The sequence below is a fragment of the Ranitomeya imitator genome, chromosome 2, assembly GCF_032444005.1.
Source record: "Ranitomeya imitator isolate aRanImi1 chromosome 2, aRanImi1.pri, whole genome shotgun sequence".
Classification (NCBI taxonomy): Eukaryota; Metazoa; Chordata; class Amphibia; order Anura; family Dendrobatidae; genus Ranitomeya; species Ranitomeya imitator.
Window position 1 is genome coordinate 361,165,150 of NC_091283.1, and position 13,754 is coordinate 361,178,903.

Sequence of the window (13,754 nt, forward strand, 5' to 3'; positions counted from 1 at the left end):
CAGTACCTTCAGGTGGGGGCCGGCCTCCAGGTTCTCTTACCCCTCGCCCAAGAGGACGCCTTGGATGGAGTGAGACCCAGCACAGATGCTATCGATGTGGACAGCCGGGGCATCTGCAAGCCTCCTGCCCAGCTGTTCAAATGAGGATTGATCCTGTACCCAGTCATATTATTAATTATGTACAGCCAAGTGCCATGGAGGACGACGTGTCACCACTACGTGAGGGCCTTGTGCCTCACCCACCCATGTTGCACCACTAGGAGTTTATGGTGTGCGACCTGCAGCTATGACAACTTCTGCTCATCGAGGTAAGCACTTGCAGGAGGTCGTGCTGGATGGACAGAGACTTATTGGATTTTGTGACTCAGGGGCTTTCCTCACACTGGCTGATCCCCGAGTGGTTCGGCCTGAGGCAATCCATCGAGGACCTGGGATTGTCATTGAACTGGCTGGTGGACAATGGAGGACTATTCCCACAGCCACTGTGGATCTGAACTTTGGTTTTGGGGTCAGGCGATGTGTGGTTGGGGTGATGGGTGGTCTGCCTGCAGATGTTCTCCTGGGCAATGATGTGGGAGAACTGCGATGCCAATTCGTGGCTGCATGAAGCCACATGTAAGTTACGCTCTGCCTGTGTGTACTTAACCAGCGACCTGTAGAGGTCCCTGGTACGTACGCAAATTGGGAGGGGAAGGGATTGTCATGATATGTACTTTTGCCCTGTCCTGTATTTGAATAATATGCCATTTGATGTATGGAACTGTTCTCTGGTTTCTATTAGCTGTAATTTATGTATGTGCTGGGAGTTCACCTGTAACAATATGTCTCCTTCCCCCAATACTTGCAGCCCTAAGCTATAATGTAATTAAGCTTTGTCAACATCACTAGTGAAAGAATAGCCATTCTTCCTCACAGCAGGTGGCTAGTCAAATGTACATACTACATAGACTGCCTGGAGCCCACCAGTCTAGAATCTTCTGGTGGACCCAACCATTGAATAGAAGGTGTAACCCCTACCCCCTTCATGGGCGGATCCCAGGAGCTCAGACAATCCATTCTTATTTTGAGATCAGATGTGAGTTGATCCTTGAAGGAGAAGGAGTGGGGATTCTTAGCTGAGGCAAGACCCCATGTCCATCTGTGACTGCGGAAGCGAACGGGGCGAGACTTGAGCTGAGGGCATATCTCGTCGTTCGTGAGATTGTTTTGGGATCCATTGGACTAATTGTGGACTATTGCTTTGTTACCTGGCACAAGGATTATCGGGAGGTGCCCCCGAACCTGTTCCATTGGACTAATTGTGGACTATTGCTTTGTTACCTGGCACAAGGATTATCGGGAGGTGCCCCCGAACCTGTTCTGTTGGACTAATTGTGGACTCTGTAGATCTACCTGCATGTGTTGTTCCAGCGTTCTTGATAATAAATCTGTGAAATCATCCCTTGGCCTGTTGTCCCTTCTTGCTCTGCCGTACACCCCGTCACATACAGTTGAAACAAAGGAGAGGATTATCAACCTCTTAAGAGAGGGTAAATCATTACACAATGTTGCAAAAGATGTTGGTTGTTCACAGTCAGCTGTGTCTAAAATCTGGACCAAATACAAATAACATGGGAAGGTTATTAAAAGCAAACATACTGGTAGACCAAGGAAGACATCAAAGCGTCAAGATCGGAAACTTAAGGCAATATGTCTCCAAAACAGGAAATGCACAACAAAACAAATGAGGAACAAATGGGAGGAAACTGGAGTCAACGTCTGTGACTGAACTGTAAGAAACCGCTTAAAGGAAATGGGATTCACATACAGAAAAGCCAAACGAAAGCCATCATTAACACCTAAACAGAAAAAAACAAGGTTACAAGGAAAAGCAGTCGTGGACTGTGGATGACTGGATGAAAGTCATATTCAGTGATGAATCGCAAATCTGCATTGGGCAAGGTGAGGATGCTGGAACTTTTGTTTGGTGCCATTCCAATGAGATTTATAAAGATGACTGCCTGAAGAGAACATGCAAATTTCCACAGTCATTGATGATATGGGGCTGCATGTCAGGTAAAGGCACTGGGGAGATGACTGTCATTACATCTTCAGTAAATGCACAAGTTTATGTTGATATTTTGAACCCATCAATTGAAAGGATGTTTGGGGATGATGAAATCATTTTTCAAGATGATAATGCATCCTGCCTGCCATAGAGCAAAAACTGTTAAAATATTCCTTGAAAATAGAACGCATAAGGTCAGTGTCATGGCCTGCAAATAGTCTGGATCTCAATCCAATTGAAAATCTTTGGTGGAAGTTGAAGAAAATGGTCCATGACAAGGCTCCAACCTGCAAAGCTGATCTGGCAACAGCAATCAGAGAAAGTTGGAGCCAGATTGATGAAGAGACTGTTTGACACTCATTAAGTCCATACCTCAGAGACTGCAAGCTGTTATCAAAGCCAGAGGTGGTGCAACAAAATACTAGAGATGTTTTGGAGTGCTTGTTTGTTTGTTTTTCATGATTCCATAATTTTTTCCTCAGAATTGAGTGATTCCATAATTTTTTCCCTCTGCTTGTTCTTAAAAAGTAACCATTACTGTCTACAACATTTTTTGTTCTTGATTTCTTGTAGTGTTTATTAAAGCCAGAAAGTTGCAATTTGAAATGACTTTCATTTTGTACCATGTCTGTGATCTGTTTTTTTCTACAAAATTAAACAACTGAATGAACATCCTCCAAGGCTGATGATTCCATAATTTCTGCCAGGGGTTGTAGAAAAAAGGGTATTGTCATGATTGCACCATTCACTCTGTCCTGTACGCAGTAAGTGACAGCCCAGCCGCCCTATAGGATCAGGGTATTCCCGAGTTGTCAGTATTGTGAGTGACAGTCCAAACACCAATCAAGGCAGGGGCATGCTTGGTTTCTTTCAGTTGTCTCCCATTGTGGTTGAATATCTGGATATTTAGATGGTTGACAGTAACTAACCTTAGCTCGGTGGTATGCATGTGTTTTTCAGGGCTTTGTTTCTGTTCTTTGCCTGCCTGACTTTCGTCCTTGCCTTTGACCATTTATATATTTGCCTAGCCCATTTGTCTCACTACCTTCCTGGAATTCTGACCTGGGACTGTTACCTGACTAAGCCATTCTCTTACCCCAATAAGTTATGATGAGCTCTCTTGGTATCTGACCCTGGACCTTTTAACTACCCTTTCTCACAACTTGTCCATGTGTAATGACTCATCATCACATTTTGTGGCTCAGCGTCCTAAGTATTATATGTTTTATACTTGTGTAATGAAAACAGTAGAGATTGCAGGATTAGAGATGATCGTAGATGTGACTTCTCCATCTGTGACTTTTACAATATTTGTTTCAGGGTGAAGATCTGACCCATATTAATACTACAGAGACATATGTGAGGGGTGATGAGCGGTGTGAAGAGGAAATTCCCATAGATAACCGCCCAGGTGAGTAGTAACCACTAAATGCAAAGAAGTCACAGAATCTTTTCATTACTATTATTACTTCATCACTAGTTGGCACTGCTTTATCAGTGGTGTTTGTAACACAAACCGACACTGAGGACGTAATCAGGGGTAACAAAATCCCTTCTATAGGACGTGCACTCCAATGGGGAAAAGAAGGGGGCAAAACTCCCCTATAGTATAGACCTATAAATTCTAGAGAGCATACTGCCCCATACCAAAAATACGTGACATAATCCGTTTGAATGTAAAACCAATAAATTTTATTCACCAAGATACAAACAGATAAAACCACAAGTGTTGAGGGTAAGGTGTATGACTATAAAGGACACAAACACAGGAATGCGCACATAAAACGGAGTACAGGTGCAAAAATCACACTGTATAGGGTATGTACCAAGTAACATGCGGCTGGTAAAAGTGCATGAAGTGTATGCACAAATACAGGGTGGAGACTGGGGACAAAGGGTTAAGTAAGACAAATAACCCTATAATAGGGATAAACTCTGTCCATACTGACGCCCACCCATATTGCGCAGGCTCCTAAGTGGAGTGTTCTAACGGTAGCACCGACGCGCGTTTCGCGTTTTAGTGCTTCCTCGGGGGGCTGTGTGGATGCTAGTAAATGCCCGGTTTATATATCATTAAAGCAGCTGTTGCTGATTAGCCGCAGAAGTGCTGTGGCGCATCTGGGCGGATCAGACAGCCGGCATCGCACCACTTCCGGATCTGCTCTGCGGATGAGATCTTCGAGAGGCAGGCTCTTGACCTTGCCAGTCGGTTCCAGGATCGGGGCTATAGTAGAAGAGTCATCAAGAAGGGTTACCTACGTGCCAGGAGCTTGCCCAGAAATCAGTTGCTTTGTAGACCCCCTAGGCCCGCCTCTGTCAAAAGAACCCAGCCGCTGCGATAGGAGCCTGCGCACATGGGAAAGCATTATGCACGGTCTGGGGTTGTGGCTTTACTGTAGATCTTTGTCTGGGCAGGTTGCAATATGGGTGGGCGTCAGTATGGACAGGGTTTATCCCTATTATAGGGTTATTTGTCTTAACCCTTTGTCCCCAGTCTCCACCCTGTATTTGTGCATACACTTCATGCACTTTTACCAGCCGCATGTTACTCGGTACATACCCTATACAGTGTGATTTTTGCACCTGTACTCTGTTTTATGTGCGCATTCCTGTGTTTGTGTCCTTTATAGTCATACACCTTACCCTCAACGCTTGTGCTTTTATCTGTTTGTATCTTGGTGAATAAAATTTATTGGTTTTACATTCAAACTGATTATGTCACGTATTTTTGGTATGGAGCAGTATACTCTCTAGAATTTATCAGTGGTGTTGTCTGGTAATATCACAATTAAAGGTCACCATTCTCCTGCTAGACCACTGCATGCTCCTCCACCCCAAACTGTCCCCATTAGTTTGAACATTTACTGGAGTCATTCATTGTTGACTCTATGGGACCAGAACATAAAAATTCCTCCTTATTAGTAGAGTAAATTACATTTAATAATTTTTAATCTTGACCAAATGCGAATTTCTGTACAATAACAGAAGAGTATCCCATTAATTTTACTTTTCAGTTTCTATAAAACAAGAGGGGATTATAGAGAGAGAAAGGGGAAGCGCAGGCTTCTGAGTGTTGTAGTTAGTCTCTAAAGGTATATAAAGGTATACTGTGAATTGACTCATTTTTTGGTGTCTTGAGATACTGCGTATAGATCCAATCCATGGATCACTCCATTCCTCTTTCCTTGTTTAATAATTTTTAATCTTGGCCAAATGCGAATTTCTGTACAATAACAGAAGATTATCCCATTAATCTTACTTTTTAGTTTCTGGGAGAAAAGAACTGTCTAACTTCAGAGGTTCACGATAAACTATGTGAAAAAAAACTTACACCTATTGCATATGTCTCTAAGATGTGCTTGGTTAATGGCTCTAATGACTCCATATCATAAATTTAATGGTGTTTTTGATCCTAAGGAATGCAAATTACTGCACAATCTCTTCTGAAACGGGGAGCACTAATACTTTTTCTACCTTTCTAGACAGGACTTCTATGAGCTCCAATGGTCCTTCATAAATGAGTGTAACTCCGGTTTAGTGCACTATGTTGAAAAGTTCTCTCTAAATGTCTAATATTTCTTAAAGAAACTCATCTGACATAAAATACTGCTCCCTACAACAGTTTGGATTGCTGAGAGCTACCAGGTCACACACAATAATTACCTAGATATGTCACAGTTTTTGTGTACAGTAGTTATTGCACAAGATCCTCTCATTTAATCGCTTTCTGCCTTTCCAGTTTTGTTCCTAACCAGGCCCCCATATTTCACATCTGACATGAGTCACTTTATGTAGTAATAATTTTAAATTTTTTAACCTAATACAAGTGATTCTGAGAGGGTTTTTCTGTCACACATTGTATTTTACATTAGTGGTAATTTTAGGTTAATATGTTTTGAGTTTATTTATGGAAAAAATTTAAATTTGGTATTTTTTTTTTAAGAATTAGAAAATTTAAACGTTGAATTTACACACCATTAAAACAAATATTTAGACTGCACACAATATTTAATATACAGCATTTATTGTATTTCTACTTTACGTTGACGGCATTTCTCAAGTATCATTTTTTTTAGGTCTTTAAAAGGCTTAAACAACCCATTATCATATGTTCAATGACATTTATAAAACCAATTTTTTTTTTTTACTGCCACATCACTTTTGGAGTTACTTACAAAATCCAAATTCAGGAAGTTTAACTCTTTAGGTGAATCAATTTTTTTCAATTTTAAAAGGGGAAATAGAAAACAAAATAGACACCGCAATATATTTTCCAACTTCTCCTAAATCAGACAGTATTATACTGTTTGGGCACATGGCAGGGCTCAGAAGGAATGCCATTTGACTGTGAGAGCACAGATTTTGCAGGAAGTTTGTCACCATTTGTAGATCCAAACACGTTTTAAGGTACCGTCACATTTAGCGACGCTGCAGCGATCTAGACAACGATGCCGATTGCTGCAGCGTCGCTGTGTGGTCGCTGGAGAGCTGTCACACAGACAGCTCTCCAGCGACCAACTATGCAAAGTTCCCTGGTAACCAGGGTAAACATCGGGTTACTAAGCGCAGGGCCGCGCTTAGTAACCCGATGTTTACCCTGGTTACCAGTGCTAATGTAAAAAAAAAAAACAAACACTACATAATTACATTCCGGTGTCTGTCCCCCGGCGCTGTGCTTTCCTGCACTGACTGTGAGCGCCGGCTGGCCGTAAAGCACAGCGGTGACGTCACCGCTGTAATCTGCTTTACGGCTGGCCGGCGCTGACGGTGCAGGGAAGCAGAACGCCGAGGGACGCGACAGACACCAGAATGTAAGTATGTAGTGTTGTTTTTTTTTTACATTTACACTGGTAACCAGGGTAAACATCAGGTTACTAAGCGCGGCCCTGCGCTTAGTAACCCGATGTTTATCCTGGTTACCAGTGAAGACATTGCTGAATCGGCGTCACACATGCCGATTCAGCGATGTCTGCGGGAGATCCAGCGACGAAATAAAGTTCTGGACTTTCTGCTCCGACTAACAATGTCACAGCAGGATCCAGATTGCTGCTGCGTGTCAAACACAACGATATCGCTATCCAGGATGCTGCAACATCACGGATCGCTAGCGATATCGTTGTGAAGTTGGTCAGTGTGACGGTACCTTTAGCCATATCAGTGATTAGAACCCCTGTCAGTAGTGAAGTTATACCTTCTGAGGCCAAGGAGTAATCACCAAGAAAAGTGATCACCCCCTACACTGGGCATCTACAAGCGCTATCTCTGGGTGTTCATTCCTCGGCATTAGAAGGTATGACGTCACTACTGACGAGGGTTCTAATCACTGATAGCACCTTATGACTATGTTTTTCTTTATTTTGATGGATCTCTTCCTTTTTTGGTCACAAATGTGTGGCTAAAACTTGTTTTGTAATTGTTTGAGAATGACCTTTTTTGGACTTTTTTGATTAGCAATTTTCAGATCACCTAAGGTGTCAAGATGGCAGGAAAAGCAGTGGAAGACTGCATAAAATTGACTAATTTTCCCTCACTGAATTCATCTTTAGGGGTAGTGACTATTTTGACTCCACAGGTATTCTCTGCAAACTAGCACACAGTGGATGTTGGAGAATGACAATTGCAAATATGCCATTTTTGCATTCAATAAGTGGTGCCCAACTAGTGCTTCTGAGGGCATGCATACTGTAAATGTTTAAGTGGGTTCTTCCCATTACTGCAATGCTAAACATGTGGACGCTAACAGTTTTTTGGCACATTGTAAGGCTCAAGATCAAGGGGCACATTTGGCTTTGGGAATGCAGATTTTGCTGGATTGATTTATTTATAGAAGCCATGTTGCTTTTCAAGGTTTACTGTTAGATTTTTTAAAATGTTTTTGTTTTAGTAAATAATGGAATTTTCCTTCATAACTTACAATATCTTTGGGTATTTTAAAAATGTAATAAAAAATAAATTCATCATAATTAATTCAAAAATAATCTTTATTCTTGGCAGATGACTGTAAAGGGAGATCAGAGGAACAATTGAAATCTTCAACTTTTAAATTAGATGACCTTGATCTAAATCAAGATATGACTAATGTATATGCGACTATTCCAGATATAGCCTCATCCTTTCCCAACAAAGATCTATTATCTGATCCTTTTAAACAAGTCCCATCTTCTGATTCATCACAGACTATTAGGAGAAATAAAAGTCACAAAAGAGGCATTAAAAATCTAACTGTTCTTACAGCAAACAAGCAATTTTCGAGTTTAGAATATGAAAAAAGTTTCTCCCTCAAAATGTCTTTTGTTACACATCCAAAAATTCACATAGAGAATAGATTTTCTTCTTCAGAGTATGGGAAAAATTTTAGCAAGAAATTAGAGCATGTTAGCCAAAAAACAGTTCACACAGGGAAGAAGTCATATTCATGTTCAGAATGTGGGAAATGGTTTGCAAGTAAGACATATCTTGTTACGCATCAGAGATATCACACAGGGGAGAAGCCATTTTCATGTTCAGAATGTGGGAGATGTTTTTCAGAGAAATCAAATCTTTATAAACATCAGAGAACTCACACAGGGGAAAAGCGATGTTCATGTTCAGAATGTGGGAAATGTTTTGCAACTAAGCCAAATCTTGTTGCGCATCAGAGAACTCACACCGGGGAGAAGCCGTTTTCATGTTTAGAATGTGGTAAATGTTTTGCAAGTAAGTCAAATCTTGTTGAGCATCAGAGAACTCACACAGGGGAAAAGCCATTTTCATGTTCAGAATGTGGTAAATGTTTTGCAAGTAAGTCAAATCTTGTTACACATCAGAAAAGTCACACAGGGGAGAATCCATTTTCATGTTCAGAATGTGAGAAATGTTTTGTAAGTAAGTCAAATCTTATTACACATCAGAAAAGTCACACAGGGGAGAATCCGTTTTCATGTTCAGAATGTGAGAAATGTTTTGCAAATAAATCACATTTTGTTATGCATCAGAGAAGTCACACGGGGGAGAAACCATATTCATGTTCAGAATGTGGGAAATGTTTTACATATAAATCTCATTTTATTATACATCAGAAATTTCACACAGGGGAGATGCCATTTTCATGTTCAGAATGTGGGAAATGTTTTGCAATAAAATCACAATTTGTTGCACATCAGCGATTTCACACAGGGGAAAAGCCATTTTCATGTTCAGAATGTGGGAGATGTTTTTCAGAGAAATCAAATCTTTATAAACATCAGAGAACTCACACAGGGGAAAAGCGATTTTCATGTTCAGAATGTGGAAAATGTTTTGCAACTAAGCCAAATCTTGTTGCACATCAGATAACTCACACTGGGGAGAAGCCCTTTTCATGTTCAAAATGTGGAAAATGTTTTACAGATAAATCAAATCTCATTAGACATCAGAGAAGTCACACAGGGGAGAAGCCATATTCATGTTCAGAATGTGAGAAATGCTTTACCAACAAAAGGAGTCTTTCTAATCATCAAATATCTCACATAGAGAAAAGTAATATTTAGAAGGTGGGTCATATTTTACTGAAAAATCACATTTTGTTAACCACAAAAGAAAAGTCACACAAGGCGAAATCATATTTTTGACAAACTTTACAAGAAAGCACATAACTGAGAGTTAAAGTAATGACAAAGAGGTAAATGAGAAAGCAAGTGAGAACTTACATTTGAATTAAAACATGCAGTTACCAACAAACATCTGTTATCTAATAAGCAAATGAAATGCAATATCGCATGTTCATTGAATATTTCTCAGTTATATATTTATATATTCACTACCGTAATTGGATAAGAGTAATCCTACACCTGCACACGTTGGAGCTTTGCCTGTGGAATTTTCTGTGCAGATTCTGCATCTCTTGGCAGAAAACGCAGGTAAAAATCCGTGCGGTTTTGGTGCGGATTTTCATCCATTTTTTCATTCGGATTTGTATGCGTTTTTGTAGGCTAACTAAAGATCTATTGTTTAACAAAAAAAAAGAATTGTGATGCCATTTCTTGTCCAACCTCTTAATTTACATACTCCATTGAAGAATACTGTTAACACTCAGATTGATAATAGATAACAGATATTAGATGGATGAATCGATCTAATATTTATCTATTCCGCATGTTTTTTTCCACAGCATGTGCACAACAAATGTCAATTTTCCATTGACTAACATTGCTTGTGCTCTACACTGTGGATTTGATGCAATTCTGCGCATCCAAGAACGCTGTGGATCCGCATCTAAATCCGCAACGTGTGCACATAGCATAAAACCTCCCCAAAATACCCAGCATTTCTTCCTCCCTCTTCTTCCTAACTCCCAATTTCCGCAATCTGCCATTCATCAATCTCTTTCAATTCACAATCAGTATCTGTCAACAAACATAGTAACATAGTAACATAGTAACATAGTTAGTAAGGCCGAAAAAAGACATTTGTCCATCCAGTTCAGCCTATATTCCATTATAATAAATACCCAGATCTACGTCCTTCTACAGAACCTAATAATTGTATGATACAATATTGTTCTGCTCCAGGAAGACATCCAGGCCTCTCTTGAACCACTCGACTGAGTTCGCCATCACCACCTCCTCAGGCAAGCAATTCCAGATTCTCACTGCCCTAACAGTAAAGAATCCTCTTCATGTTGGTGGAAAAACCTTCTCTCCTCCAGACGCAAAGAATGCCCTCTTGTGCCCGTCACCTTCCTTGGTATAAACAGATCCTCAGCGAGATATTTGTATTGTCCCCTTATATACTTATACATGGTTATTAGATCGCCCCTGAGTCGTCTTTTTTCTAGACTAAATAATCCTAATTTCGCTAATCTATCTGGGTATTGTAGTTCTCCCATCCCCTTTATTAATTTTGTTGCCCTCCTTTGTACTCTCTCTAGTTCCATTATATCCTTCCTGAGCACCGGTGCCCAAAACTGGACACAGTACTCCATGTGCGGTCTAACTAGTGATTTGTACAGAGGCAGTATAATGCTCTCATCATGTGTATCCAGACCTCTTTTAATGCACCCCATGATCCTGTTTGCCTTGGCAGCTGCTGCCTGGCACTGGCTGCTCCAGGTAAGTTTATCATTAACTAGGATCCCCAAGTCCTTCTCCCTGTCAGATTTACCCAGTGGTTTCCCATTCAGTGTGTAATGGTGACATTGATTCCTTCTTCCCATGTGTATAACCTTACATTTATCATTGTTAAACCTCATCTGCCACCTTTCAGCCCAAGTTTCCAACTTATCCAGATCCATCTGTAGCAGAATACTATCTTCTCTTGTATTAACTGCTTTACATAGTTTTGTATCATCTGCAAATATCGATATTTTACTGTGTAAACCTTCTACCAGATCATTAATGAATATGTTGAAGAGAACAGGTCCCAATACTGACCCCTGCGGTACCCCACTGGTCACAGCGACCCAGTTAGAGACTATACCATTTATAACCACCCTCTGCTTTCTATCACTAAGCCAGTTACTAACCCATTTACACACATTTTCCCCCAGACCAAGCATTCTCATTTTGTGTACCAACCTCTTGTGCGGCACGGTATCAAACGCTTTGGAAAAATCGAGATATACCACGTCCAATGACTCACCGTGGTCCAGCCTATAGCTTACCTCTTCATAAAAACTGATTAGATTGGTTTGACAGGAGCGATTTCTCATAAACCCATGCTGATATGGAGTTAAACAGTTATTCTCATTGAGATAATCCAGAATAACATCCCTCAGAAACCCTTCAAATATTTTACCAACAATAGAGGTTAGACTTACTGGCCTATAATTTCCAGGTTCACTTTTAGAGCCCTTTTTGAATATTGGCACCACATTTGCTATGCGCCAGTCCTGCGGAACAGACCCTGTCGCTATAGAGTCACTAAAAATAAGAAATAATGGTTTATCTATTACATTACTTAGTTCTCTTAGTACTCGTGGGTGTATGCCATCCGGACCCGGAGATTTATCTATTTTAATCTTATTTAGCCGGTTTCGCACCTCTTCTTGGGTTAGATTGGTGACCCTTAATATAGGGTTTTCATTGTTTCTTGGGATTTCACCTAGCATTTCATTTTCCACCGTGAATACCGTGGAGAAGAAGGTGTTTAATATGTTAGCTTTTTCCTCGTCATCTACAACCATTCTTTCCTCACTATTTTTTAAGGGGCCTACATTTTCAGTTTTTATTCTTTTACTATTGATATAGTTGAAGAACAGTTTGGGATTAGTTTTACTCTCCTTAGCAATGTGCTTCTCTGTTTCCTTTTTGGCAGCTTTAATTAGTTTTTTAGATAAAGTATTTTTCTCCCTATAGTTTTTTAGAGCTTCAATGGTGCCATCCTGCTTTAGTAGTGCAAATGCTTTCTTTTTACTGTTAATTGCCTGTCTTACTTCTTTGTTTAGCCACATTGGGTTTTTCCTATTTCTAGTCCTTTTATTCCCACAAGGTATAAACCGCTTACACTGCCTATTTAGGATGTTCTTAAACATTTCCCATTTATTATCTGTATTCTCATTTCTGAGGATATTGTCCCAGTCTACCAGATTAAGGGCATCTCTAAGCTGTTCAAACTTTGCCTTCCTAAAGTTCAATGTTTTTGTGACTCCCTGACAAGTCCCCCTAGTGAAAGACAGGTGAAACTGCACAATATTGTGGTCGCTATTTCCTACATCTTTCACTTTTCTGTACTGCGATAATATACATGTATGTATTGTGAATTACTATTTGCATATATGATCCATTCCTTCTTTGTTGGAACATCTGCTGTGATCTATTCCAATTAAAATATAATGTCTCCTTCTCCTTGTCTCCATTATCTCAATTTGTAACTCTGGGGCAAGATGATATATTCAGAGACCCCCTGTATGGAAATATTAGGGCTACAGCAACATCACATATTTTATACAGAAGTATAGCGTTATCTCCATAGTTCTTTATACAAGGACATATAGATCAGACAAGGTCCTCATATTTAGGCAGTTTCTATTATTCTCCCACGCTCTTTATATGAACAAGATCTGAGTCTCATTATACCGAGCAGAGAAGCTCCAGGGACAAAGACCCCATCTGGTCCTAACACGCTGGGGGCCAGGCGTGGAGTATCCAGCCACAGGGCCTGGATTCTCTCATTTTTGGCTCTAGCTTTTCTTTTAGAATAAATCACTGTATCATACAGTCCTGTAGTTATGACTTTATCACGTTTTCTAGGAGGGTTCGTCTGAATCCATCTAAATGTTAAAAATGTATGTGCAAGAAACAATAAATGTCCTACCGAAGTTAAATCGTGTGTGTCCAGTGTCAGTTCTTCTACAAATAAAAAAACACATGGAGTCTCCAGCAAAACCTGCTGATTATGATTTTATAATTGTAATGACTTTACTCCATAAAATCCTGTTCTGTGCATCAAAGTTGTGTTGGACCTGGATATACAGTACTGATAAAAACATCTATGAGGGAGGTAAAATTCCTTCAGAAAAGGAGGGCAACCAGAGCACAGACGAATGACTCTAGCTGGTCAGAGGCTGACCACACACCCTGATCTCACACTAAATGTTATCGGGTCTGTGTTATGACCTGGTGGTTAGGACAATAATGAACCTGGTGGTTAAGAGCACACGGAATGACCTTACAAATAATATAGGACGAGCTCTGAGACGTGAGAACTCTGCTGACCGCAATCCCTAATCCTATCACACACACTAGAAATA

At 40.3% G+C, this 13,754-nt stretch overlaps 1 protein-coding gene across 1 annotated transcript in view; it reads left to right on the forward strand.

Moving 5' to 3' along the window:
• LOC138663846 (oocyte zinc finger protein XlCOF22-like) overlaps positions 1-13,303 on the forward strand; it is a 36,903-nt gene extending 23,600 nt beyond the window's left edge. The window contains exons 5-6 of the mRNA XM_069750198.1: positions 3,368-3,458; positions 8,042-13,303. Of these exons, the coding sequence (XP_069606299.1) occupies positions 3,368-3,458; positions 8,042-9,555 (1,605 nt within the window). The 3' untranslated portion in view covers positions 9,556-13,303. The remainder of the gene's footprint in view (positions 1-3,367; positions 3,459-8,041) is intronic.
• Positions 13,304-13,754: the final 451 nt, after the last annotated feature.